The sequence below is a fragment of the Neovison vison genome, chromosome 1, assembly GCF_020171115.1.
Source record: "Neovison vison isolate M4711 chromosome 1, ASM_NN_V1, whole genome shotgun sequence".
NCBI classification, from domain to species: Eukaryota; Metazoa; Chordata; class Mammalia; order Carnivora; family Mustelidae; genus Neogale; species Neogale vison.
In genome coordinates this window covers 65,672,665-65,697,480 of record NC_058091.1, presented here as the reverse complement: position 1 = coordinate 65,697,480, position 24,816 = coordinate 65,672,665, and the positions used below count along the sequence as shown (strand labels likewise).

Here is a 24,816-nt window from a genome sequence, read left to right as displayed (position 1 = left end):
TGGCTTTCTTATTCTGATCATCAAAATAGTTTCTTTATGCAGAAGCATTCTTGCCAACTCACCTAACCACATGTTTGAAACATCGGCCTTTAATAGGTTGGCTGGTATTTTATCTTCCTTAAAATTTGCCTTACATTAAAGGTTTTGCACATTAAAGTTCAGAAAAGATATTGCTTTTCCTTTTTAGGTAGCAAAAGCCACTGAGGGGTCTAAAATCTGAAAATAAAATAAAGACTTAGTAAATATTTTACGTAACTAACACATACAGCTAATGAGTAGTTAATGTAAAGATACTCAAAATCAGATCCTGGTTTTAGAACTTTGTTTTGAGGCAAATTCCATAATTTTACTTCCTTATTCAACTAAGTGCTCTCTTAAAAGAATAATCTTCCATGATCTGATATGGGCGATAGTATCAGAAGGACTGATGGCCTGTTTGTACAGATGAAATCCAGAATGCTATCCAACAACAAGATTATTCACTTTGAAAACAAACAAACAAAAAAGATTTACTCTTGGGATTTAGATGAAGAAATGTTTCACTAACAGAGAGCTAGCTCTAAAGGAACGTTGGCAACGGTGAATGTGAAAGGTATGAATGGTGGCAGGCCAAGAAAACAACTGAATATTACTTCCTTGATTCCAAACGCTTAATATTTTCATTTGTAATAAATGAGTAACACTGATCAAAATTTTTTCCTGGAATCATAACAACAAAATATATTACAGGAAGTGCCACAAGAGAATGTCTCCTGTCTTAATAACTTCAGAGTAAATAGAAGATTTCAACACGAAGAACTTTGTTCTACAGTGAGGTTATTAGCACTGTGAACTAAATGTTATTTTTTGGAACATTCTGAGGTTTTAATTCCAGACTTTAAGCTTGATTTAATACACTTTGCAATGTATGTGTATGTAGGTGTGTGTATGGGGGTGGTGATCTGCATATGTTCATAAACATTGAACATATGTGCACAAAAAGAAATCTACATCTACCCCCAAATCTTTGTACAATAAGGCAGGGTTGTAATAAGGTTTTTAAAAACAGGTCTATGTTCATTTTTTTTCATGACCACACTCTCTCTCTCTCTCTCTCTCTCTCACACACACACACACGCACACACACACACACACAGAGACACTATTTCAGAGGCTGAAGGGGAAATACATGGAATATTTAAAGCAAATCTGGATTCAGGCCTTAAAGACTTCATGGTCTAATAGACAAAGAAGTGAAAATGTGAACAAGAAAATGGAAAGCTGCTATAAGAATTATAAGACATTCAAGGAAGAAAAAAGGTTAACTTCAGCTCAAAAAGTATCAGAAAAGCTTCATAAAGGATCACCATGTTACCTGGGCCTTGAATAATATGGTGAACACATGGAGAAAAGAGGGTGAATACTGAAGGACAAGTGGCTACACATGTGCATAGAGTAATGCCATGGAGCTGGGAACTTTACCGGTAATGTCGAATCCTCAGGTTTGGAGGGCACGTGGCTGGTAAATGCCATCCACAAGCTGCTGGATTCCAAAGACCAAGCTCTCTGCCACCCGTTCTTTGTACTTCCTCAAAAATACAGAAGAAGGGACACCTGGGTGGCTCAGTCAGTTAAGCATCTGCCTTTCGCTCTGGTCATGATCCCAGGGTCCTGGGAGCGAGCCTCTTGCTCAGTGGGGAACCTGTTTCTCCCTCTGCCTACCTCTCCCTCTAATTGTGCTCTCTTCCTGTCCCTCTCCGGCAAATAAGTAAATAAAATCTTTTAAAATTAAAAAAAAAAAAAAATACTGAACTTGTGGGAAAAAAACAAGCACAGGAAAGATTCACTTTGATCGGAGGGCAAAGTGGCATGATGTCCAGACTTGTCCAAACAAGACTTTTCCTCTTCTATTCTCTTGACTCTGATGAAGGCCACAGTGTAAAGGTACCATAGTTACAGAGGCACACACTGTCTACTTCCTCCTATGTACTGGGCACTGCACTAAGAACCTTGCATGGGTTATCTCATTTAATCTCTTAACACCTCTGTGTTGTCTCAGTTTTTCAGATGAGGAAAGAGGCTTTGAGAGAAGGAATAAGTCAATTTCCAAGGTCAAACTGCTAGGAAATGGTGGGGCTGGGATTCAAACTCACAGTTAATGAGACTATAGACAGGAGCTTGAATTCTTAACCACCAAACCTACAGCATATTAGACAGCAGTTCTGTAATATGCATCGTGTGTGTGTGTTCCCGTGTGTGTGTGTGTGTGTGTGTGTGTGAAAGAAAGAGACACACACACACACACACACACACATTTCATCCTCACAGTGATAACCAGAAAGGTTATTGTATTGACATGTTTGAGTGTAGTAGAATTTGTTTGATGATCAGATTCCTTGGTATATGATATTTTCTTCACTCACCCATGCATGAAAACATTTATTATGCACTTGCTTTATGCCAAACAACCTGCTTGATACTAGAATTCAAAGCTAAGACATAGTCCTATCCCTAAGTAGCCCAGCCTTTTGAAATTTAAGGATAGTAAATCAATACAATGAACCTATAAGCATGATTTTACTTCTAAAGTTTTATCCAAGTATGTTGTGGGGATTAGTAAGCTATACCAAAGCAGAATACAACTGTTAGCAAAATAGACACTATTTTCATTTCTTTTCTTTCTTGCTTTACCGAAAACACAAGGAGCTTTATGTCATCAGGTTAAAAAGATTCAATATAAGCAAAAATCTGCTAGTTCGCTGAGCATTAATTAATTAACAAGCATTATTAGTAGATGAATATATGTCCCATTACAATGTCAGCTGTGCAGGCAGTTTACTGATGAAGCATGATCTTCAGGATTCCAGAAGTTCATTGATAATAATGAAATCTCAGATCAATGATCATCTCTACTTTTAAGAAGGCTAAAGAGGGTCTTGAGGCCATAAAGTGAATAGGATGAGAATTATAGGCCATCAACAACATAGCACCTACTATCTCAAGTAATCCCCAAGTGACCTTTATATAATTTTTCTCCTTCGACACCTGAAACACATGGCTGGTTTAACCCTTCAAACATTTACTAGTGAGATGGCATATAGATATTGCTTCTATTTCCTGATATGGACCCTGACCAAGAAGATATAAAAACAAATTTTGTCTGTTTTATTGTTTAATCTTAGGGACATTCATCAGTGGAAAGAGCTGCTGGTTGAAAAATGAAGTGTATATGAGTCCTGCTTTTCAGGGAAAATTATGTTTCAACAATATAATACTTGGAGAAATCTTTGTCTTTGGGTTGGGCTCCACTTAGGGTTGGGCTCCACTTAAACATTCATGGTAGATTCACTGCACCCCTCCCCCCACCAGATGCTAACTTCTTAAAGGAGTAATGCCATCAAAGCTTGCAATATGATCTTATTTAAATTTTATGTACAATTGTACTCACTTTTCTTCTCTTTTAATTTGAATTTTCACCATCTCATGGACTTTTGACTTGACTGCCATATAGTAATGAATGGATTGGGTATATTTTAGGCCCAAATCATCCGTTCATTCTTTATTTCAAGCAATATTTATTGACAGTCTAGGGTGTGACAAATGATCTAGGTGCTGGGGCATAGCAGTAGATTAGACAGGAAGTCTCCACCTTCATGAAATGAGAAAGATCCAACAGGAGGTAACTTTTTAATACTGCTTTTATCCAAGTATGTTGTGGGGATTAGTAAGCTATACCAAAGCAGAATACAACCGTTAGCAAAATAGACACTATTTTCATTTTTACTTGTAGCATTTAAGACCTGTCAGTTGTTTCTGCAAGATATTGGATTTTCCAGCTCTGGTTTGAAGTTGCCATTGATTGCCGGTAGAACTTACAGAATTCTCCTTCCCGAGGCCAAATGCATGTCTCAGAGCTGTCCATATGGACATGGTCAATACAGTTTGACCAGTAATGGTTTTTTGATTGTCTGTGGGAACATCTGGATCTTTGACCTCACAAGTAGTTATACAACAAGCCCTTATCCCTGTGGAAAAGTGTTTGTTCCTTTGTGGCTCAGAGGCCCTGTGTTTGCATGTGAGGCTTCATGTTCTGGAAGTCATTTTCTCTAGCACTGGGGTTATTTAATTCCAAGGACTGGTTTGAATTTCTTTTAAAACTATAAGTGTATAAGATTACATTTAATTGTTGGTTTATGTACAGGAGCATTACTGCACTGAGCAGCAAAAGCACATTGTAAGTACTCCTTTGTCTTGTGTAAATATTCATTCAGTTACAGGCTGGATGAGGTCCCATAATCTTTGAATCACCATGTCTGTATGATGATTTGGAGGTACTGCTGATATTATCTATGAAATTTTTGCTGTCTATAGGGTCATATAAAGTAGCTTGGAAATTGCAGTGTAAATCAAGAAAACCAATGTCTAAAGCTTGGATGCTTCAGCCAGATGGCTGGAGTTTAGCAATTTTGAGTACATTATGGGCAACACAGGTCAGACAAATAGGCGATTGTTTCAAGGACTTGCAACATCAGTCTTCCAGGGGCAGCAGAGGGACAGTTTGCATGTTATATCAGTCTGAAGGGTAGGAACACAGAGTCCTGTTTGGGTGAAGTGGACAGTGGAATAATGGAATGATTTTCTTGGAGTACAGCGTGCTGAAGGTGACAGTGGAATAATGGAATGATTTTCTTGGAGTACAGCGTGCTTTCCCAGTAGTGTCTAGAAGGAGATTCCATCTCAAGTTTTGGGAAAGACTTTGGTTACAGGACCATAGTTCCACCATTTTTGGGGAATCCATGGACTTGGCTACTAATCACTCCTTCACTGTGTTCTCAGTCTTCACCCTATGCATGACTTGAAAGGTCCTGCTCTTTGTAAAGTATTCATGCTAGATTTGGAAATTTGACAAGCTGCATTCTTATTTCCATGAACTATCCTTTGTAATGGCCATATGGATTACACTAAATCTAAAGAAATCTGATTGTGAACACCCTGTGTGAGTGGTAATGCTGGAGAGTCAGAAAGAGTGAACAGTTGTGGTGGTGGTCCTTAACTTTGTTGTTTGCCAAAACTGTGAGTATTAGGGATAATGAAGATGATGTCATTAATCACTCAAGTATAAGACGGTATAAGCAGAATTCTTTTCCCACTTAAAGATACAGCCAAGCGTGGTGAGGAGCAACATCAGTCAGCAAACGTGGCGGCTGTATGGTATTCCCATCACAAAAGCTTTCTAAACACTTTTGGGATTTCTCTACTGCCTTGAACAGATGGCCTGTGACCTGTAGTAACTTTGTTCAGACCCAGGGCCTACAGAACCCAGGCTCGTGTCCAATCACTAAATGAAGTCCCACAGGGCCATGTGTGATCTGGTCCTTACCAGCTTCCCCAGCCTCATGTCTCTCATTGTTAGTTCTGATTATCTGGACCCCAACCCCTTCTAGCCATTCCTAACTTCCTTCATTTACTCAGCCACCTTTAGGTTTTTGTGCCCATAGTTTATTACCCAGAATAAATACCCTCTAGCTTATCTTGTGTCTTCAACTTCCACTGAGGACTAGTTCAATGTTAGTTTTTCTCTTCCTTATCCAATCAGAATACATCATTCAGGAACTCTTCTGCACCCATCAAGATGTGGCCAGTGTAGCTGAGCACCTATGAGAAACCTCCTTCTCAAAACCACTGGTGTTCCTCCCCTTCCTCAACACCAAGTAAAAGGGCGCGTCAGGCACAGTCAGTCAGTCTCTGGGCACCAAATACAGGAACCTCCTAAAGTCAAAGTGTCCACTATACAAAAAGTCTGCTTAATTTTCTTTAATTAGGAGTTTAAACACACAAGAATTATCTGAGAATAATATAATCAAAATAGAAATAGTTTCTACTGAATTTAATAAATAAATTCAGCATAAACAGCCAAATACAGATAATTACGTCTGCTGCACTGGGAAGCCCTCAATGAAGGTTTGCTGAATGAATATTTTGAATGAAATATTCGACTAAAGTGAGACTTTAAACCTCGACATCCTTCCCTTACAGCAACTGGAGATAATTGTCTTGGAAGGATTAGTCCAGTTTTCAACCTGCTCTTTGCCCTCTGATTTCCCATTCATTCATTAAACAAATATTTGTTGGCCACCCCCATCTAACAGGTACTGCAGGTGTCTGTCCCTTTATGCGTGCTTCAGGCGCCTTGAGGCTACGCAGGGCAATGACTCAGTGTCCAAATTAAGGGGGTAACATGGACTAACACTGGATGGCAGCTGGAAAAGCCATGGTTTTCATGGCTTCTCTGCTTACAAATAATTGTATATTCTTGAAAGTAATAATAATTTATTGGGTACTTACTTTTTCCAGGCACTATTCTAGTTGGTTTATGTATATCAATTCTCATGTGATCCTCAAGATGAACCCATGGTGTAGGCAGTAGTAATATCTACGTTTGACGTATGAGGAAATTTTTGAGGCAAAGAACTACTGAGTAACTTGTCCAGGGTCATGCATCTGGTAAATGCTGGAGTCTTGCTCTCAACTCAAGAGTTCATATTCTGATCATCGTAAGACCTTGAAAGGGAAAGTCACCTAACTTCATTGGCCTTGTTTGTTTACTACATCTAGAAAGTGACTGGTTGGCCACAGTGCTTTCCCAGATCCCTCCCAGATTAGCAATGCATGTTTCTGGTACTGGAGCTGCCCTGCCCATGCTACAGAGCCATGACTTTTCCTGCCTTTTTTCTCTGCCCCTCACATGAGACTCTGTTTCCTCTCTCATTTAATGCTTTCTCAAAATCTGCTACTCTGCCCAACCTGGCCTTACCACTTCAATCTTGCCCTGCCAAATTCTGTTCTTTGCAGGTTACCCTCTAAGGGGCGAGTGCTCTCCATCATGGGAGGAGACAATTTTTCCCCTCGCAAAATCCTATGACTTACACAGTAGAGCTGTGTTTTCTTCCTTTTATACAACCCCATGAAATGGCCCTCTCCACCTTCCACCTCCTTCCTTCCACAAAACAACGTACACACCAGGCCCCATTACAGGTTTCAGAGTACATAAAATGCTTTCACACATATTACCTTAATTATTTCAGTAAAAGAGTGACCATTGTCACTCCTTCTCCTTTACAAAGAGGTTCAGAAAGATAAGTAGTATTTCCAAGATCACACAGCTAAGGAGGGATTAAATTTGGGATTTGGATCCAGATGCTCTAATTTCTTTCCACTATGAACAGCAACGCTGTTCTCTTTCTATACTGCTTGCTGCTTTCTCTGACACAGAATATCTACGGACTTCACTCTTAAAAACTCACTATGTAAAAATTAAATATTTATGCCTTCACAGAAGTTAACTGTAGCTACTTATGAACACCTATGACTCCAAGAAGAAAAACAAAAGATGAAATTGTGTTGCAAAATTCTGACATAATTTTTTCTGACTTTATAAGTACTAGTGGCATAGGTTTTTGTGTCTGATATAGGGGAATTCTCAGAGACCATTCCAAAATTATTCCCAAACTGCCTTGGACCCAGATGTCCACTTAGTTGCTATGGCTGGGTGCATTAGAGAGATATCCTTGTTACATTCCACAAGCCATCAGCCTTGCAGGTATAGATTCTGCTAAAATTGTGCTGGACCAATAGCTATAGCCATTGTTTTATGCAATGAAAAATGTGATATTCAATGTGAATTTCGATATGTGCAATGGAACTCAAGCATAAAAGTGCATGGAGAAATTCTGCAAATACTGGAGAGCACAACACAACACAGGACAACTCTGAACCTGTGCATCCTTTGACCCCAGGATCTCCTTAAGTAGGGATCCAACCCAACATTAGATGGACAACCTTTCTAGTGCCCTCTACTGTCCGTGGCTGAGATGACAGAAAACACAGTTCTGAATTCTGGATGTTTGCTTAATAACAACAATAAAAAATTGCTCTTGGGCAGAAACCAGGTTTTCCAAGTTTTGGTTCATAATAAGTAGTTTTTAAACATTTAAAAATAGGGGTGTGTAATAAAATGCTGAGAGACTCTCTGGAGATTGCTGCTGCTGGCACTTCTCTAATAGAAAGCATACGCCATTGAGCTAACATTTTGTTCTTTGACTGAAGGAGAAAACAAAGCTGTTAAAAGCTTGGTAGGCTCATTTTCCAATAGCAATAGCATTAATATCTTTCAAGTCAATCCTAACCGTAGCTAATTAGAGGTTTATGAGGGATGGCCCTGCCTGAGGGGTCACCTCAGGTTATGTAGCCCACGGATTTGCTATTGACTATTGGCAACAATGGATTTGTTAAAAGAGTTTCTGCTCAGCTCAAGGTGGTTATCTTTTTTTCCTTTTGCTGATGTGTCTCGTATTTTGACTGGCTGAAGTTGGATTGGACAATGAGGCCCCAATTCAAAGAGTGCCGGGTTGTTGCTGGAGATCTGCACTGACAGATTGTTGAAAACTTATTAGTCTGACGTTTTAACAGCCCGCAATGTGATGGAAATCTGCTCTTTCACTGGAAAAACTTAGAAAGGAAAACATGAGCTTAAGCTGAAATCAGCCCCAGTTCCAAATCTGCCATCCTCTAACACCAGAAAGCCAAGGGCTACCACAGTGTTTAGAGATTGAGGCCTGGCTATGCCACCCACACGGTAGATGGAACTTGTGCCACCGTAAAGTAGGAGACCTTGGAAACTCACCCTGTGAGAGCAAGGGAAATTGTGATGTACTCAAGTCTAGGTGCTAATGGCTTCACCAGTAGCGACAGTCGGCCTCACATGAGGTTTTGACTGAATGGTTAGGGACTGTTCTTTTGGATGTAGTCATTCTGTGTAAGAATTCAAGAAAAAAGAATAAGGAACACCGCAGACTTGGTACCCTCTTGGAAATAGAAAGGGACAAAAGATTGTAATCAATACTCTTGGTGAGAGATATCTGGGACCACCATATTGTAATTATGTTACAATGCTAAAAGAATTTTTTAAGCATCTGATTCTTCAAAAGCCAACTCAGCCTCTCTTAGCAAGCTCAGAATTTTTATAATCTCTGTTGGCCCATACTTACCTCCTGTCTGGCCTGTGACTACCACTTTGATTAAGCCCTCTAACCTGACCCACCAGTTTCGCTCTCCTCATGGGCTGCTACTGGAAGGGTCCCAGCAGGGTGTCAGGACTTTGCATGAGCAGCTGCCTCTGTCCTCTCCTTTGCCAGCCAACTCCTTCCTATCAGACCTGTCTCGTTTTGGAAGGATTCTATGTTAGCCCCAGGCAGCACTAGGGAGCCCACCCCTGAGGGTGCCCATGGTCTCCTATGTTCTGGTTTCACACTGACATATAAACTTCCTGAGGACATTTGGTGTTCCTAAGACTCATTTGATTTTGTAATTACATTCATGGTACCACACCTACACAGAGAGTACGCACTCAATAATGACGTCGTTTTGAATATTCAGGCATGCATGCATTCATTCATTCATTCATTCACTCATTTGATAGACAATGGGGTTCCAAGCTTCCACGCCCTTGTTAGACTTTGGGAGTTCAGTTTCTTAACAGAAGCTATCTTTTTATGATCTATAGACCTAGACCATTTTCTCTCTAGGCTTGTCTTCTGGAATCTGGTTTTGATTAGTAACATTCTGTTTATTGTTGGGGGAAAATGTGAGATGGGAAGTGACCCAGATATTATGAAATGCCTTCTCAATGTTGGGTTTCCCCCTTCATCACCACACATAGCTCCCCATCGTGTGGCTGCATCTAACAGCAACACTTACTGGTGTGTGTATACGTAAGAGTCCAGAAAAAAAATTTCTTTCATCCTACCCCAGATAATCTCAAATTCCAAGCATGTCCCACAGAACTGCATTAAAGAAATATTCATTCATTCATTTAATTAACATCAGGAGTGCCCATCATGCAGCAGTCATCATGCTAGACACTTAGAGGTTCAGAGGTGAACAAATAAAACAGATGCGTCAGCATACAGGCATTTGCCTTGATCACTGAAAGCCTCACTAGAGAAATTCTTGGATGGCAAATTTGCAGAATCAGAGCACTCAGAGATGGGGTGAGGGTGAGGTGAAGTCAGGCTGTGCTGAGGCTTGCCTACTCCCAGCTGGCTTTCTTGCTCCTGACACAGATGAAAGGTGCTTCATTGACCAGAAAGCAACCACGGTTAACACTTCTTCAGCTCGGGAAACTCAGTTTTGATTTTTTTCCCCCCCGGGATAGGTCTAGTCATATGCTAGAGCTCTTCATGTTGTTTTGTTTTGTTTTGTTTTGTTTAATGCTCTATCAAGCACAGTCATGGGCATGTTGGTTTTTTCTGCATTTCTGCAGGATCCAGCATTCAGTTACTAGCTCCATGGGTATCAAAAGGCAATCAAGCCAATAGCTTTCTAATCTTTGAATCATTGCCGTGATGGTGTACTCTTGAAGTTAACAATTCCAGTGATGCCCCTTGCTTCTCCGCGCTCCCAGTTGTGGCCCACCATCAGTTCCCCTCATGAGCCAATTCTGCATTATCGAGACTCATTTCTAGATGCCCAGCATATAGCCTTTAGTGAGCTTCTGAGCACCTAATTTCATGTATTAAATGTCTTTCTACTTAAAAAAAAAAAAAAAAAAAAAAAAGCTACAATGATGGGAAGAAAATAATCAAGGAAGCACAGCCTTTTAATTATTTGCTGATAGCATTTAACATCACCTACTTGCAGAAAATAGATATTGCCTCAGCTGGCAAACCACCCCAAGCAATGAGGACTTCAGTTTTGGGTTTTGTTTGCTAATGTTTCCTCCCATCCAAAGATATTAAGACACCTGCCCTATAAAGATCAACTGCTGGTGGCCTGCTGAGAGACTAATATATTCAAATGATAGGAAATATCCATAAAAATAAAAGAGTATGAAGTCTTATTCGAAGCAGGAAAAATAGTAACTGATTTAAGAATGACAGAGTGCTGCCAGTTGAATAATGTATGAACTTTTCACTATCTTTAATGTTTTTTTATTTCTTTTTTAAGTGTTTTTTTATTTCTTTTGAGTATATTAGTTGCTATTATCATTATTTAAGTATTTTCATTTCAGATATAAATTTCCCTTAAGAAAAAGAGTTTTTGAATACTTTAGTGTGATTTGTAAAAATCACGCCTAATATCAATTTTTCATAACTAATTTTATTATGAAAGTAATGAAAAAATATAGTTCACATAAGCAAAATATATTTTTTGCACATTTTGCAGAAACATGATTTAACTAATGGAAAATATTTTTAATTTAAAATACTAAGATGTAGTATTTTATATATTTATATTATATAGATAATGTAGGTCATCCATGTTTGTCTTCCTGACTAAAAGGCAAATTTTAGATATAATACAGAAATTTTTTAATATATAGGAATTAGCAACCAAATTGCAAACTATTCTGAATTTTTAGATTAGAAATATTCATTTTTAATCCTCATAATAATAAGAATTAAAACTTAATGAATAAATTATATTTATTCATTTATATTTTTGTATTACAATCTCATCTACAGTACTTTAAATTAGTACATTCTTTTTCACAATGAATTAAAACTAAACATAATGATACTAAGATGTAGACAAGATTGCCTTGTTTTACAAATGAGAATGCAAATTTGACAAAACTAAATAAATCCTCCATAATAATATAGTTGGTAAGTGATGGCAACAACAGGATTTGAACTTAGATCAATCTAGTACAAAGCCTATGCTCTGATAGATTAAAACCCAGGCAAAAAGCCAGTGGCTGAGTGAGGGGAGGGGATGTCAATGGACATGGTCTACTAGACCAAGACAGAGAGGGGTCCAACAATAGTCCAACAACATTAAAGAATCTGTGTCTGCCCATCAACCGTCAGGTAAGCTGTCAGCTTTCATTCTGTCACTCACTGTAGTGGAGTATTCTAAAGTGAGTGGTACTCTCTTGGCCTCAATTTTCTATTCTCTTAAAAGAACATAACAAAAGGATCGGATGAGAGATGTGCAGCACTTAGAACAATGCTTACTTAGCCCAGAGTATGGGCTAAATGGATGTCAGGATGTCAGCTAGTTCACAAATCTTTTTTTAAGGGCCTGGTAAGTATAAGGCGTCAGGATTTTTTTATTTTATTTTATTTATTTATTTGAGAGAGAGAGAGAGAGAGTGCATAGAGGGAGAATGAGAGGGAGAAGCAGATCCCTGCTGAGCAGGGAGCCTGATGCAGGGCTTGATCCAGGACCTTGAGATCATGACCTGAGCAGAAGGCAGATGCTTAACCAACTGAGCCACCCAGGTGCCCACAGGAAACAAGACTGTAATAAGGAGGCACGTTGGGAGCACTAACAATGAAAGTGGTTTGAATCTTCATGTCTTTGAGGGCAACAAGCATTCAAACAGGAGTTAATGTGCAGCATATCCTCTGTGTTTAGAAGAACATATGCCAAGAGGATTTCTGTTGCCAGCAGGGCTCTAGCTCCTTGGATGGAGATTTCGATAATTATGCCCTATTATTTGGGGTAGTGTTGTCTGGGAGAGATGGACAGAGCAAGAAGAGTTGGTATTAGGATATCAGGAAAAGAAAAAAAAAAGATGGAGATCCTGTGGAGAAATGGGATTTTGAGAAGTAGGTAGAAGCCTGGCATCAGAACCAGGTCAAAGTCAGGATCATGCAGCAGCAAGGAGCTTAGATGGGAAGTCCCAGCATCCATGACCAGGTAAAGCCATAAGGAGACAGCTGCAGCACCTGAGAACCCAATAGGGCATGAGATCTTGCCCCATGGAAGATCCTGCGGTTTTCTGAAACTCAGACTCTGTAGCTTAGCCCAATTAATCTCTTAAACTGGGTCATTGTCCTAGGTTGCATAGCAAGCATGAGTGTGGCAGCCAAGGCCCTGTAAACACTGGCATCAATGAGAAAAAGCACTGGAAAGAATCCGGTTTCTTTCAAGTCCTGAGAACAATCAGATCCCTTCCTGGGCGTTGTTTTAAAATTTGTTACCACCATTAGGTAACTTTACAAAGCAGAGCAATTAAAGAAGTAGTTAGAGGTGCCTCAGCCATTCCCCAGACATCCAGGGAGATGGAGACATGGAAGAGGATGGTCCGGTGGTCATCAGAAGAGCCATCACACCTGCTCCTGCTGCTCAGTCACTAGCAGTGTGGTCAGTGAGCCCAGGTGGGCCATGACTGTTAAGGAATGCATGCTTCAGGACTTATAGAAACTTATTCTGGATTTGTTTATGTCTAGGAAAGACAGCAAGACCCCCATGGCACCAGTCACACCCACACCCATCCCCACCTGCCTCTTTAGGAGCATATATAAGATTGCCTTTGAGTTTGGATGGCGATGGGAAATCATGCGACCTCCACCAACCATCTACTTCCAGCCCCTATAGTGAAAGAATGGAAGCTCTTCAATCCCAGCACATGTGGGGGTTTGGCCATTAACAAAGGGTAAAGGAGCACTCCAAAGTTGTTTCCTTCTAGGACCCAGGATATGGATTGATAGGGCTCCTTAGCACTTTGGTTTTTGCCAAGAAGTTGAGAACATTTTTAGAAACCTCTGCTCTTTCCTTTAAAAACAATTATTAACTCTTTCAGGTCATAAAAATACCCCTTGAAAAAGCAGGTAATGCGGAAATGCATCCTAGCAATTTGAATGGGTTTAACCTTTGCCAAAACACAAACAAAACAGGAACAGATGGTTGGATCAGACTCCACGGGTTGTTAATCCTCACATTTGCTCTCTGATCTGACTTTGTGGCGTATACCAGCATCCCCATGTTACTTCCAAAGAAATGAAGCGTGGAGAGATTAAATAGAGTGATAAATATCACATGATATTTAGGTCAGCAGAGTAGCCAGGAAAAAAAGCTCATGATACAGACTCTCCGCCTAATATTCACTGCCCTCTTGCAACGTTCAGGCACATCCAACCTCCCTGCTCTGCCATTCCATTCTCTTGATTCACCAGAGCAACTGGCTTCCTTCCCTGAGCCAAATGTCCATCTCTCTGATGTAGGTCACCCCAGAAAATTAATTAGTTTGAACGTATGTGATCGAGTTGTCGATTCCCCTCTCAACCTGCCCTCCTTAGTACCACAGGATTTCATAATTATGAGTGACAACATATATGCTCCATGTATCATCCCCCTACCCTGATTTTGAGCTTCCTTATTCATTGTCTATTTTTATGCTTTTTCTGTAAATTAATAGGTCTACAAACAATATGTACTATTTTTAGATATCTTCAACTTCATATAAATTGGAGACAGTTTTTATATGTTTTATATGATTTGAAAATTTTATGTCTTTGCATGATTTGAACACTATATATTTCACATAATTGGAGCATTGTCATTATATAACTTTATTATTATACATTCACATGTACATGTCACACATATATAATTTATGTTTTTAAAATATGTATAATCCTCCCCCAAATAAAATATACATAACCCTAGTTCATTCATTTTAACTACTGTATAGTATTCCAATGTATGAAAAATATATTTATCTGTTTTGTAGCTGGACGTTAAAGTTGTTTAAGTAAATTTCTCCAGTCATTGGTCTAGAAGATGATTTGCTATGTCATTGGATATGCACATTTCAACTTTACTATATTTTGCCAATTTTTCTCCGAAGTAGTTCTATCATTTTATATTCCAAACCCCAGTATGTGAGAGTACCCTTTCCCTACATTCTTGGTAATAATTGTTCTTACCAGACCTGTAAGTTTTGCCACACAGATGAATTCAAAATAGTCCTCATTTTACCTTTAATTTGCTGGTTCTTGGTTATTAGTGTGGTTGAATTTATTTTCTGTGTTTATTGACCATTTGGATCCCCCCTTCCAATCATTGCTCGTACCTTCATCCATTTTTCTATTGAATTATGTGCTGTTTTCTTCTCAGTTTTAGAGGATTTATTTACATATTCAGGTACTAACCATTTTTCAGTCATATACATAAATGTAGTCCATTCTCAATAGCTGATGGTTATCTCCAGAGTTCACCTTGCACAAAACTTTTAACAAGCAAGTTGAAACTAAGATATAGATAAGAAAGTTACTATTTCCATGAGTCTGTGAGTTCAGGAAGAGCATCACGAGGGCCACTTTTTCATCATTTCCTTATTTGTTTCCTTCAGGTTCAGAGAGTTCAGTATAGGCCACTTAGTTTTGTGCCTACAATATCTGTGTTTGATTGCAGAGTGGGTAGTTTAGAATAATTTCAGTCTGAATAAAAGGACCAATTTTGAGAGTGATTAACCTCAGAGTATTAGATCTAAAGATTACATGTCTTCCACTGAAATAGAAAACATTAGACACCTAATTCATCTCTGGCCACAACTCACAACTCCTCAGAAGAGCACACAAAATCAGCCCCGGGCAGAGTCATGAGGCATGAAGGAACAATTTATCCCAACTTACCTCCTAAACATTTACTACCAGGAAATTCTCTGCTTGTGACACAAATCCCTCGACTTAATTAACCAAGCAAAACATGAAAAGTAGAGTGAAGTTATGGTGATGTCCGGTTATGAAGACACATTGTGTTGGGAACACTAATATAAGATCTTAAAATAATTATGGCTTTCCTTCTCTTTCAGAGGTGTGGAGAAATCTTGTTTGAAAACCCTGATCAGAATGTCAAATGTGTTTGCATGCTAGGTAAGAAGCCTTCTTATTTTATATATATTAAGTATGTTGATGTTACGTGGACTTCCTGTTATTCCGTAACCTTACTGACAGTCTCTTGTTGCATATTACAGAGGCCTATGGGTTTTTTTAATAGGTGTATAGACAGGGATAGTACATTTATATGTGGAACACTTGATGATAAAAAGGTTTAGATTTTATTAACTGTCAATAAGTCAAGAACCATGCTTCTTAGTCTGTCAGAATTACTCTTGGATCGTCGGCATAACATAGAATTGGGTGCCTTGTATTGAGGCAAATGTGATGAAAAATAAGAATCACACTGTTGGGGTGCCTGGGTGGCTCAGTGGGTTAAGCCTCTGCCTTTGACTCGGGTCATGATCTCAGGGTCCTGGAATTGAGCCCCACATGGGGCTCTCTGTTTGGCAGGGAGCCTGGTTCCCTTTCTCTCTGCCTGCCTCTCTGCCTACTTGTGATCTCTATCTAACAAATAAAATCTTTAAAAAAAAAAAAAAAAAAAAAAAAGGAATCACACTGTAATTCCTAAACCAGAATGGTAAGTAAGTAAACTATTAAGAATTTACATCACAGCACAAAGCTCTTACTAGAGCCTGGGAGAAATATACATATGAACTAATTTAAAGTTAGCACAATTACTGGCATTGCCTTTGTAACAGAATTGCAACATTGTAATGAAAAATCAATTGTTCTTGTGGGATGATCTATCATCACCTTTCACAAACCTTTAAATATATAATATTCAGTTAAGAAATGAAGTTGATATGATTTTCCTCATTTTATAAGTTAGAAAGCTAGTAAAGAGAATATAAGAGATGTACTTCACCTCCAAGTAAGAAATTGTCCAAATCATAACATAAATGTTTTTAAACTGTAAAGGTTTAGGTATAGTATTTAAACTTATTTAAATCACTAAGCTATGTCTATTAAGCTTTTGGTTAATTATTCAAATAAAATAAAACAGTAGCTTGGATGAAGAAAAATAATCCCTAAATTTGACTCACAAAAATCTTACCATTGTCCATTCCAATCTTGAAAAATACTCATTAGCGAAGAACAAAATGATTCATTCTAGCTCTTCCATTTTCTCTGGCTAGCTCATAGGTTGACAGCCTCGGTTATTAGTGAGATGACTAAAAATCAGCAAGATAGAGGCATGGGATGGTCTTGGTAATGTGTAATCTAAGATAATCGGATAATAGTAACCAAAGATTGCTCATGGCTTGAAAAATAACCAAAAACATAAAAACCAAAAACTAACAAAAACAGATACCATATTTCCCAACCTCTTGATCCTCCTCATTTTTTTGTAATAGTGTTTTAAACCTTTGTTGCAGTTCTTATATGTTTTCATTTTAGTTAAGATGGTGGCTATATCCCCTGTTAAATGAGTATTTTATTGGAAATGCATAACAAGAAACATAGCATAGCATCCATACAGCCATTTCAAATATCCCTTATTTCTTATGAGATAGATAGATAGATAGATAGACAGACAGATAAGCAGAAAAAAATTCCTTTGTCCAGCCGTTATATCCCAATGTTGGATTTGGGAAAACATTCCACCATCACGTCAAATCTATTCATCAATTAATCCATTTAATTTTTTCAACAATAGGATGAAGCTGGTGCTGTTATTATCTTCATTTTATAGATAATAAAATTGAAGTAAATTGTCAAATAGGGTACCTTAATACTATTAAAATATTATATGATTATAGCTTCCACCTAATCTAGTAATTTCAATCAATTTTTTTAACCCATAATCATTTTAAGCACATGAGCATCATTTATTTTGCCTGAATTCTCCTTTGTCCTGGTTTCCCTGTGAGTTACTTGTTTAGTTTATAGCAAGGACAGGGATAGCAGCAGACTGTCTACTACTGCCTATAGATTTCTCTTCCCTAAAGTAAGGCCAGTCATCTTCCCATCTCTTCTAGATTATATGGAATGGTTTGTATAGCTGCAGGAACACATTCCTGGCCATGAAATGCATCCCCAGTGAATCTGCCTGATTATACAATATTCAAAAACTAGAAATATACTTTATTAACCAGTTCCATATGACTATTACTATCATAACAATTATAATTAATTGAGCACTTAAATATATGACAGGTGGAATCTATCTTAAACACCTACATAATTAGATCATTTATTCTAAGCAAATTAAGGCACAATATCTCTTTCAAAATACGAATAGTCTTGGTAACAGCAGTATATTATTAAGCCTGCAGATTTCATTAGTTTATTAGATTTCTATTTTCTTAGTGATATAGAACTAAATAATATAAAGTCATTATGAGAATGGAAGTTTTTATTAGTTTGAGGACACAGGAAAAGTAAAGATGGAATAGGAAGAACATTCATGCATTTTACCTTTAAAATGGGTGGTAGATGGTTATGTGGTATCAAAAATAATACCATGCCTAGAAAGTTTGATATATTCACATAGTGAAAATTGTGCCCTCAAGGAACGTACATCTAAGAAGGCTTAGACTTTTTCCTGCTTATCTTTTTAAGAGGATTGTTACAAAATTTAACTGAAACATTTGCAAAGTTCTTTGAAATCTTAGATGAAGGAGAGTACAAAATGAAATTATTAAATTATTATGGGTATCAATACACATGCATAACCCACCATTAACAGGTTGTACCCCTGGTGTACCCAGGTGTACCTGGGGGCCATCATTTCACAGCAATATGGTACAAGATAATAAGAGAAGTGAAGTCAAATGGTTTATTCCCTTAAAATAAGAGAAAATCAAGTTATGAACATGTGACTCACTGTAAATGAGAGCATATCTTATATTTCATCAAGAAAGGGAATTTATACTCACACAACAACAAAATACCTCTTCACCATTATCTAAAGTATTTGTTGCTTCCTTTGAGAGGAAACTGTCATCATGCACTTATGACTTCCTAAAGCATTTCTTGAGAAAACTTTTTCTCTCCAACAGTAAAAGATAGACTCTGTTATTTTAAGGGACTGTTAAGTTTTCTAATTGTTGCCAGTCATGAGCATCATTTGTATTTTCACAGGTAATGTTACCACATTTTTATTAATAAATCAGAATTTCCAAACAAGAAAACCAAACCAAACATTTCCAACCCTTCACGTACAGTCTTTATGCCACCTCAGAACTGAGATCCCTAAGGGAGGCCAACCAGAGACATCCATGGTTTTAAGTTGTGAAGTTTGGGGCTCACTGTAACCCCCAAGAGTTCCCTCTTTTCCCACTTACATGCCACAGTGCTCTGGCTCCACACAGTGGAGACAGAATATGGAAGAGGGTCACTAGCCAGGGACACCGTTTGCCGTTTCTGTCTCTCCCGCTGGTGCGTCCCCAGATCATTATGAAAAATACTTCGAGTGTATGAGTTAAGCTGTGTAGTTTATAACTTTCAGATGTAAGCCATCTTCACCAAAGTTGTGCTTCTGACTCATTACATTCAATGAGATATAAATGTAAAATTCACTTTGAGTTACTCTGAAACACGAATTCAATGCAGTTTTAAGTAGGAGCAATGACTGTCTTGTATAGGTCTTACAGAGAATCATTTCTGGGTTGAGGGGAATGGTTCGTGTTGGATATGAAGGTAAATAAAGATGTCCTGCAGGGCTGGCTACACTGAGTACTGAGTATTCATTCCCTCAGAGAGGGCAAACATGGGCAATTGAGTTAAGCATCAAATTGTAACAAATGTTACTTTCTTCTTCCTTTATTTTTAGGACATATGTTTAAAACTCCACCCTCCCAACTCCATCCTTTTTAAAATTTAGTCATAAGATTTCTCTAAAGCCCAAACTGACCTCAGAAACTCATATAACTATATCCAAGGGTATATAGCATATATATAGTAAGACCTGTATCTTACTTAGGTATAATGAACTGATACCAAAAGAAAGAGGAAGTGGAAGAGAAATTAGCTCTTATTGCACAAGTAATGTATAAAGTATGATGAGTTACAAAGGATTTTACTTTTTAAATATAATGAATCAAACTGATTCACAAAAAGTCAAGCATATTTTTTAAAATTACATAAAGTGAGCAATGTTGATTCCCTTCTTAGTCTACTTGCTGACCTCACTCTGTGAAATGATAAATTTTAGGAAAGAAACTTTTAAAAAAGAATTCCCCAACAGACTTGATGCCTCTTATAACTGCTTCTTTCTCCTTATTCTTAGAGGGAGATTCTCTTAGATAGTAAGCCTTAATTTGTAGTCGTTCGGGGAGGAAGGCTGTTTTAATTATTTTATTTGAGTACGACTGACACACAATGTTACATTAACTTCAGATGAACAACACAATGATTCAGCTTCTCTGTACATTATGTTGTGCTCACCCCAAGTGTAGCTACCATCTGTCATCATAGAACATTATTACAATATCATTGACTGTGTTCCCTAGGCTGCCTTTTATTCCTGTGAGTCTATTCCATAACTGGATGCCTTTGTCTCCCACCCCCCTTCACCCATTTTGTCCATCCCTCCACCCCCTGCCTCTGGCAACCATCAGTTTATAAGTCTGATTCCACTTTTTGTTTGTCTGTTTATTCATTTATTTTGTTTTTTTAGATTCCACATTTGAGTGAAATCATATGGTATTTGCCTTTCTCAGTCAGATTTATTTCATTTAGCGTAATACCCTTTAGGTCCAGCCATGTTGTTGCAAATGGCACAAATTTATTCTTTTTTTTTTTTTCCTTTGGCTAAGTAATATTCCATTGTGTATGTATATACCACATCTTCTTTATCCATTCCACTATGGATGAATGCTTAGGTTGCTTCCATATCTTGGCTATTGTAAATAACACTACAATAAACATAGGGGTGCATATATCTCTTTGAATTATTCTTTTTGTTTTCTTTGGGTAAATACCCAGTGGTGGGATTATTGGATCATGTGGTATTTCTATCTTTAATTTTTTGAGAAAAATTCCTACTGTTTTCCAGAGTGGTTGCAACAGTTTGCATCCCCACCAATAGTATACAAGAGTTCCTTTTTCCCCACATCCTCATCAACACTTATTTCTTACTTATCTTTTTTGTTTTTAGCTATTCTGACAGGTGTAAGGTGATATCTCATTGTGGTTTTGATTTGCATTTCCTTTAATCCGTAACTTATGGCATTTTGTTGGCTCAATTTCTCTGACCTCTATCAAGGTTTAATTTTACAGTTTGAAATTTTCAGTGATGCTGCTTTTATTTCATCTGTGATGTTTTCATGCTAATTGGTGTCTTATAGCAACATAAAATATGCAGTTTTTTAGGACCATGGCTTAGAAGGGGGTGTTCATACTGTCAGGCTTTTGGTTGAAGTTTATTATAAATCAGTTAAAATGGTTATCAGTTTCAAAGCAAAAAATAACACAAAATCAGTGTTTTACTCACATATAACATAAGCAAAGAGAGTCTTGTTTTCTAGCCCAACCACTGAAAAATTAACTGTGTATTCATAGAATATGTTTTGTCTTTTAGGCTTTAATTTATAGTTTTTCTGCAAAGTGGAAATAGAAACATATGTTCTTTCTAGCCGAGGGGTTATTCTGGTGATAGAATAAAATGTTCTATGAGGAGACATTGCTTGCTGTTAATGTCCTAAATATCATTTATGCATCAATAAATTGGTAAATAAATAATAAACAATTGAACACAAATTGATGATAATCAAAATAACGAATTATTTATTGATGACATTAATAGTGTTTAGAAAAGCAACTGAAAAGTGAAACATTATATAAATGTGAGAACACTTTTTTAAAAGTATTGAATACAGTGGCGCCTGGGTGGCTCAGTGGGTTAAAGCCTCTGTCTTTAGCTCAGGTCATGATCCCAGGATCCTGGGATGGAGCCCCGCATCTACTCGGCAGGGAGCCTGCTTCCTCCTCTCTCTCTCTGCCTGCCTTTCTGCCTCTTTGTGATCTCTGTTTGTCAAATGAATAAATAAAACCTTTAAAAAAAATAAAAGTATTGAATACATTCTTCAAAATTGTATGGTAGCTTGAAGTCATCCTTCAATATTCATTCAACAGATATACACTGAATACCTATTATATGCAAGGTATTGTACTGGACACTAGGAATGCATAGCCAATGGGACATGTGTCTTGCCCTTGGAGGGTTTACCTCCAGGAAGCATTTCAAGCCCTGAACCCCAAAATCTGCAGCACCAGCTTGAGAGAACGCATATACAAAAAAATAATAATAATAAAGATGAAGTATGTTGAGACTTCAAAAGATGAGAAGGGCACATTCAGCTGGGATATGAAGACGTGTAGATTTGGATATACAGTGGCTGAAAAAATGGCAGGATTCTAGCTGGATGCATGGCCGTATTCAAAAGCCCAGATAAAAGAAACCTGGGGAGTAGGGGGCAGCAGGAAGTGTTTCAGGCACAGGGATGATGAAAGGATAAGTTGAAAAGGAATTGGAGGCCTGACTGTGGACAGTTTGACTGCTGTCATTAGCTCTAAAAAGAGCAGAAGTATCAGATAAGAGAGAGTTCTGGTCTTTTCTTTAGAGAGTGTTTTTTTCAGTCCTAGAATTTTATGGAATACTCTATAAACTAGTTTCTACTGTGCAGTTGTTAAGTACAGCCATTCACCAGATACTCCTGAAATTAAATACTTTTAACTCAATATAATATTTGGACCTCATCACCTGAATTCAGGTTTGATTTTTTTTTAAATGTTCATTTAATCATTTCCATTTGATACTAAATATCATAGTATTTCATTTAAAAAGTAAAACAGTACTGTCATCTTTTATACTAGAGAAAATTGATATTTTTTATGTTTTGGAACTTTGACATCAAATAAAATGGGGAGTTTTGATATTAATATTTTGCTTTTTTTCCACTGGCATCAGCATATGATTTCTGTATATAGACAATTTTGAGGTCCATAAATCTTTTTCTCAAAATTAATACACACTGTTTCAGAGAAAAATAATATTTGATATCAAAGTGGGCCACTGTGGTATAACAGAAAGAACAGGGTATTTAAAGATTTGGAACCAGCTTAAATGCTGTGGCTAAAGACAAGTCACTTAAAGTTTGTAATTTCAGTTTACTCTTCCCTAAAACAGAGTCAGCCATAAATAATAATAACTATTATTATGTACCTTATCAGTTTTGTTAAGGATCAACTAATAAATATTAAAATATTCTGTAAACTTTTAGAAGTACTAGAAATATAAGTATTATTTTTATTACATCCTAATAACTAATTTGTTCTAAGTCATTACATTTTATTTGATATCAGCTGTACTTTTAATATGCCAACTGACAATTTTGATATATTACAAATATTAAACTGTCTCAGCTTGGGGGAGACTGGGTGGTTCATTTGGTTAAATGTGTGACTCCTGGCTTCAGCTCAGGTCATGATCTCAGGGTCATGAGGTCAAGCCCCACACGTGGCTCCATGCTCAGCACAGAGTCTGCTTGAGATTCTCTCTCCTTCTCCCACTCATGCTCTCTCTCTCAAATAAATAAATCTTTAAACTATCTCAGTTTGATTCAAGTGAAGAGATATTTTCAAATGCCTATTTGCAATCTAGAAATAAGTATCTGATCTTCAGAGGTTATTACAGCAAGGTTGTTGTTAAGAGCTATTTTATGTGTACCTGACCTTAAAACCGAAGGTCTGTGTTTAAAAACAAAGTTTCAAGTTGCTTAACTTTAATTTATCAAGATTAAAATGTCTCAGAAATTTGAATTAACTCTAACTTGCACTGACAAAGCACTTCATTCACGTTATACGAACAGATCAATTCGTTTTCCCTATATGCCTGTGCATGGATGATATTCTCTACCTTTTGAAAGAGAGCAAATCGAAACCTGGACATTTCCAAGAAAAGGCAGTGGAGGCATTATCCCCATCACTTACTCAGGGTCGCCTTTGTTTTATGTTTCATTGCATTTATCACTTAATGACATATTTTACATTTGTCTGTTAATCGCTGTGCTGCAACATTACCCCACCAGCAGAATGCAAATATTGCAAGAGCAAGGACATAGTTTTATTCACTGCTGAGTGTCTAACAACTGGAATGGCGTTTAGCTACCTAAGCCTGTAACGGGGACCCAATATTTGCTGAATGGATACCTGTCGATGCATTTGTGAGGAGAGCATCACCATCTGCAGGGCATGGAGCAGGCGTATCAAACACCAGTTGGTGTAGAATTTAAAACCATCTGTTACCTCAGCCAAGGGATAGGAGAGCTCCTACATGAACTAATCGGCAGTTTCCCAAGCATATTACTTTAGGTTACAGGATGATAAATATGTAGTTCTTCTCAAGTAGAGAGTTAGAACCTAGCCTAAGAATCAGGTGACTAACACATATTTCTTGAGCACCACCGTATGCTCAACCGCCCGCTCAGGGTATTCTGAAAGTTGATATAATGAGCAGGTAGACTCCTTATCATGACAGTTTCTCCCTCTGCAGATGAAACATTGTGTTGAGAAAACAAAAGGAGGCCCATTATTTTGTCTTCTTTATGTTTATAGGAATAGACAGAAAATTATTTTATGAGGTTTATGATTTAAAGGTTTTTTCTGCATTATCTCCCTGACCTTAAGAATTTTTATTTGGAAGTCATTATTGCCTTGCATAAGAAAAATAAGTCTCCTGGTTTCACGGTTGCTTTCTGTGGAATGCTGCAACATCTCCACAGCAACAAAACACCATGCTTCTGAATGCGGCCTGGATCCACGGCTCCGATAAGAGCTAGCTGAGAATAACAACACAAGCAAAGGGCATTCAATCAGAACTGAAGCTATCAAACCCCTAAGTGATAGAAGTGTCAGTCTTGTAGTAGTTTCATTTTCTCTCTGAAGGAAAAGACCCTTCATCTGAAGCTACACTTCAAAAATTTTTTTAATCATCAGATATTTATAGATACGTATGGTGTGCCAGGGTAGGGATGAGAAGACGCTGCAGTTGGTGCTGATCTCCAGAGGCTTCCAGTCTAGTGGGGTGTGGACAACTACAAAGACAGAACAATTTAGCATGATAGAACATAAGCAGGATGAGCCTGGGTCTTGTGGAAAGAAAGAGATGCATTAGTGTCAGAAAGGTCTGTGCAAGAGGTGATAAGGAAGTGAGTGTCAAAGAGAAGTCCTCACAGGACTGTGAGGCTGGGAAAGGGCAGCCTGC

The 24,816-nt window shown here is 37.8% G+C and overlaps 1 protein-coding gene across 2 annotated transcripts in view; it reads left to right on the top strand.

Moving 5' to 3' along the window:
• Positions 1–24,816, top strand: part of PDE7B (phosphodiesterase 7B) — a 319,410-nt gene that overhangs the window by 89,695 nt on the left and 204,899 nt on the right. Inside the window, exon 2 of one of the 2 annotated variants that reach the window (XM_044248236.1) lies at positions 15,581–15,641. In XM_044248236.1, the coding sequence (XP_044104171.1) occupies positions 15,581–15,641 (61 nt within the window). Of the gene's footprint in view, positions 1–15,559; positions 15,642–24,816 lie in introns of those variants that run through there. The other variant, XM_044248244.1, reaches the window with a different exon arrangement.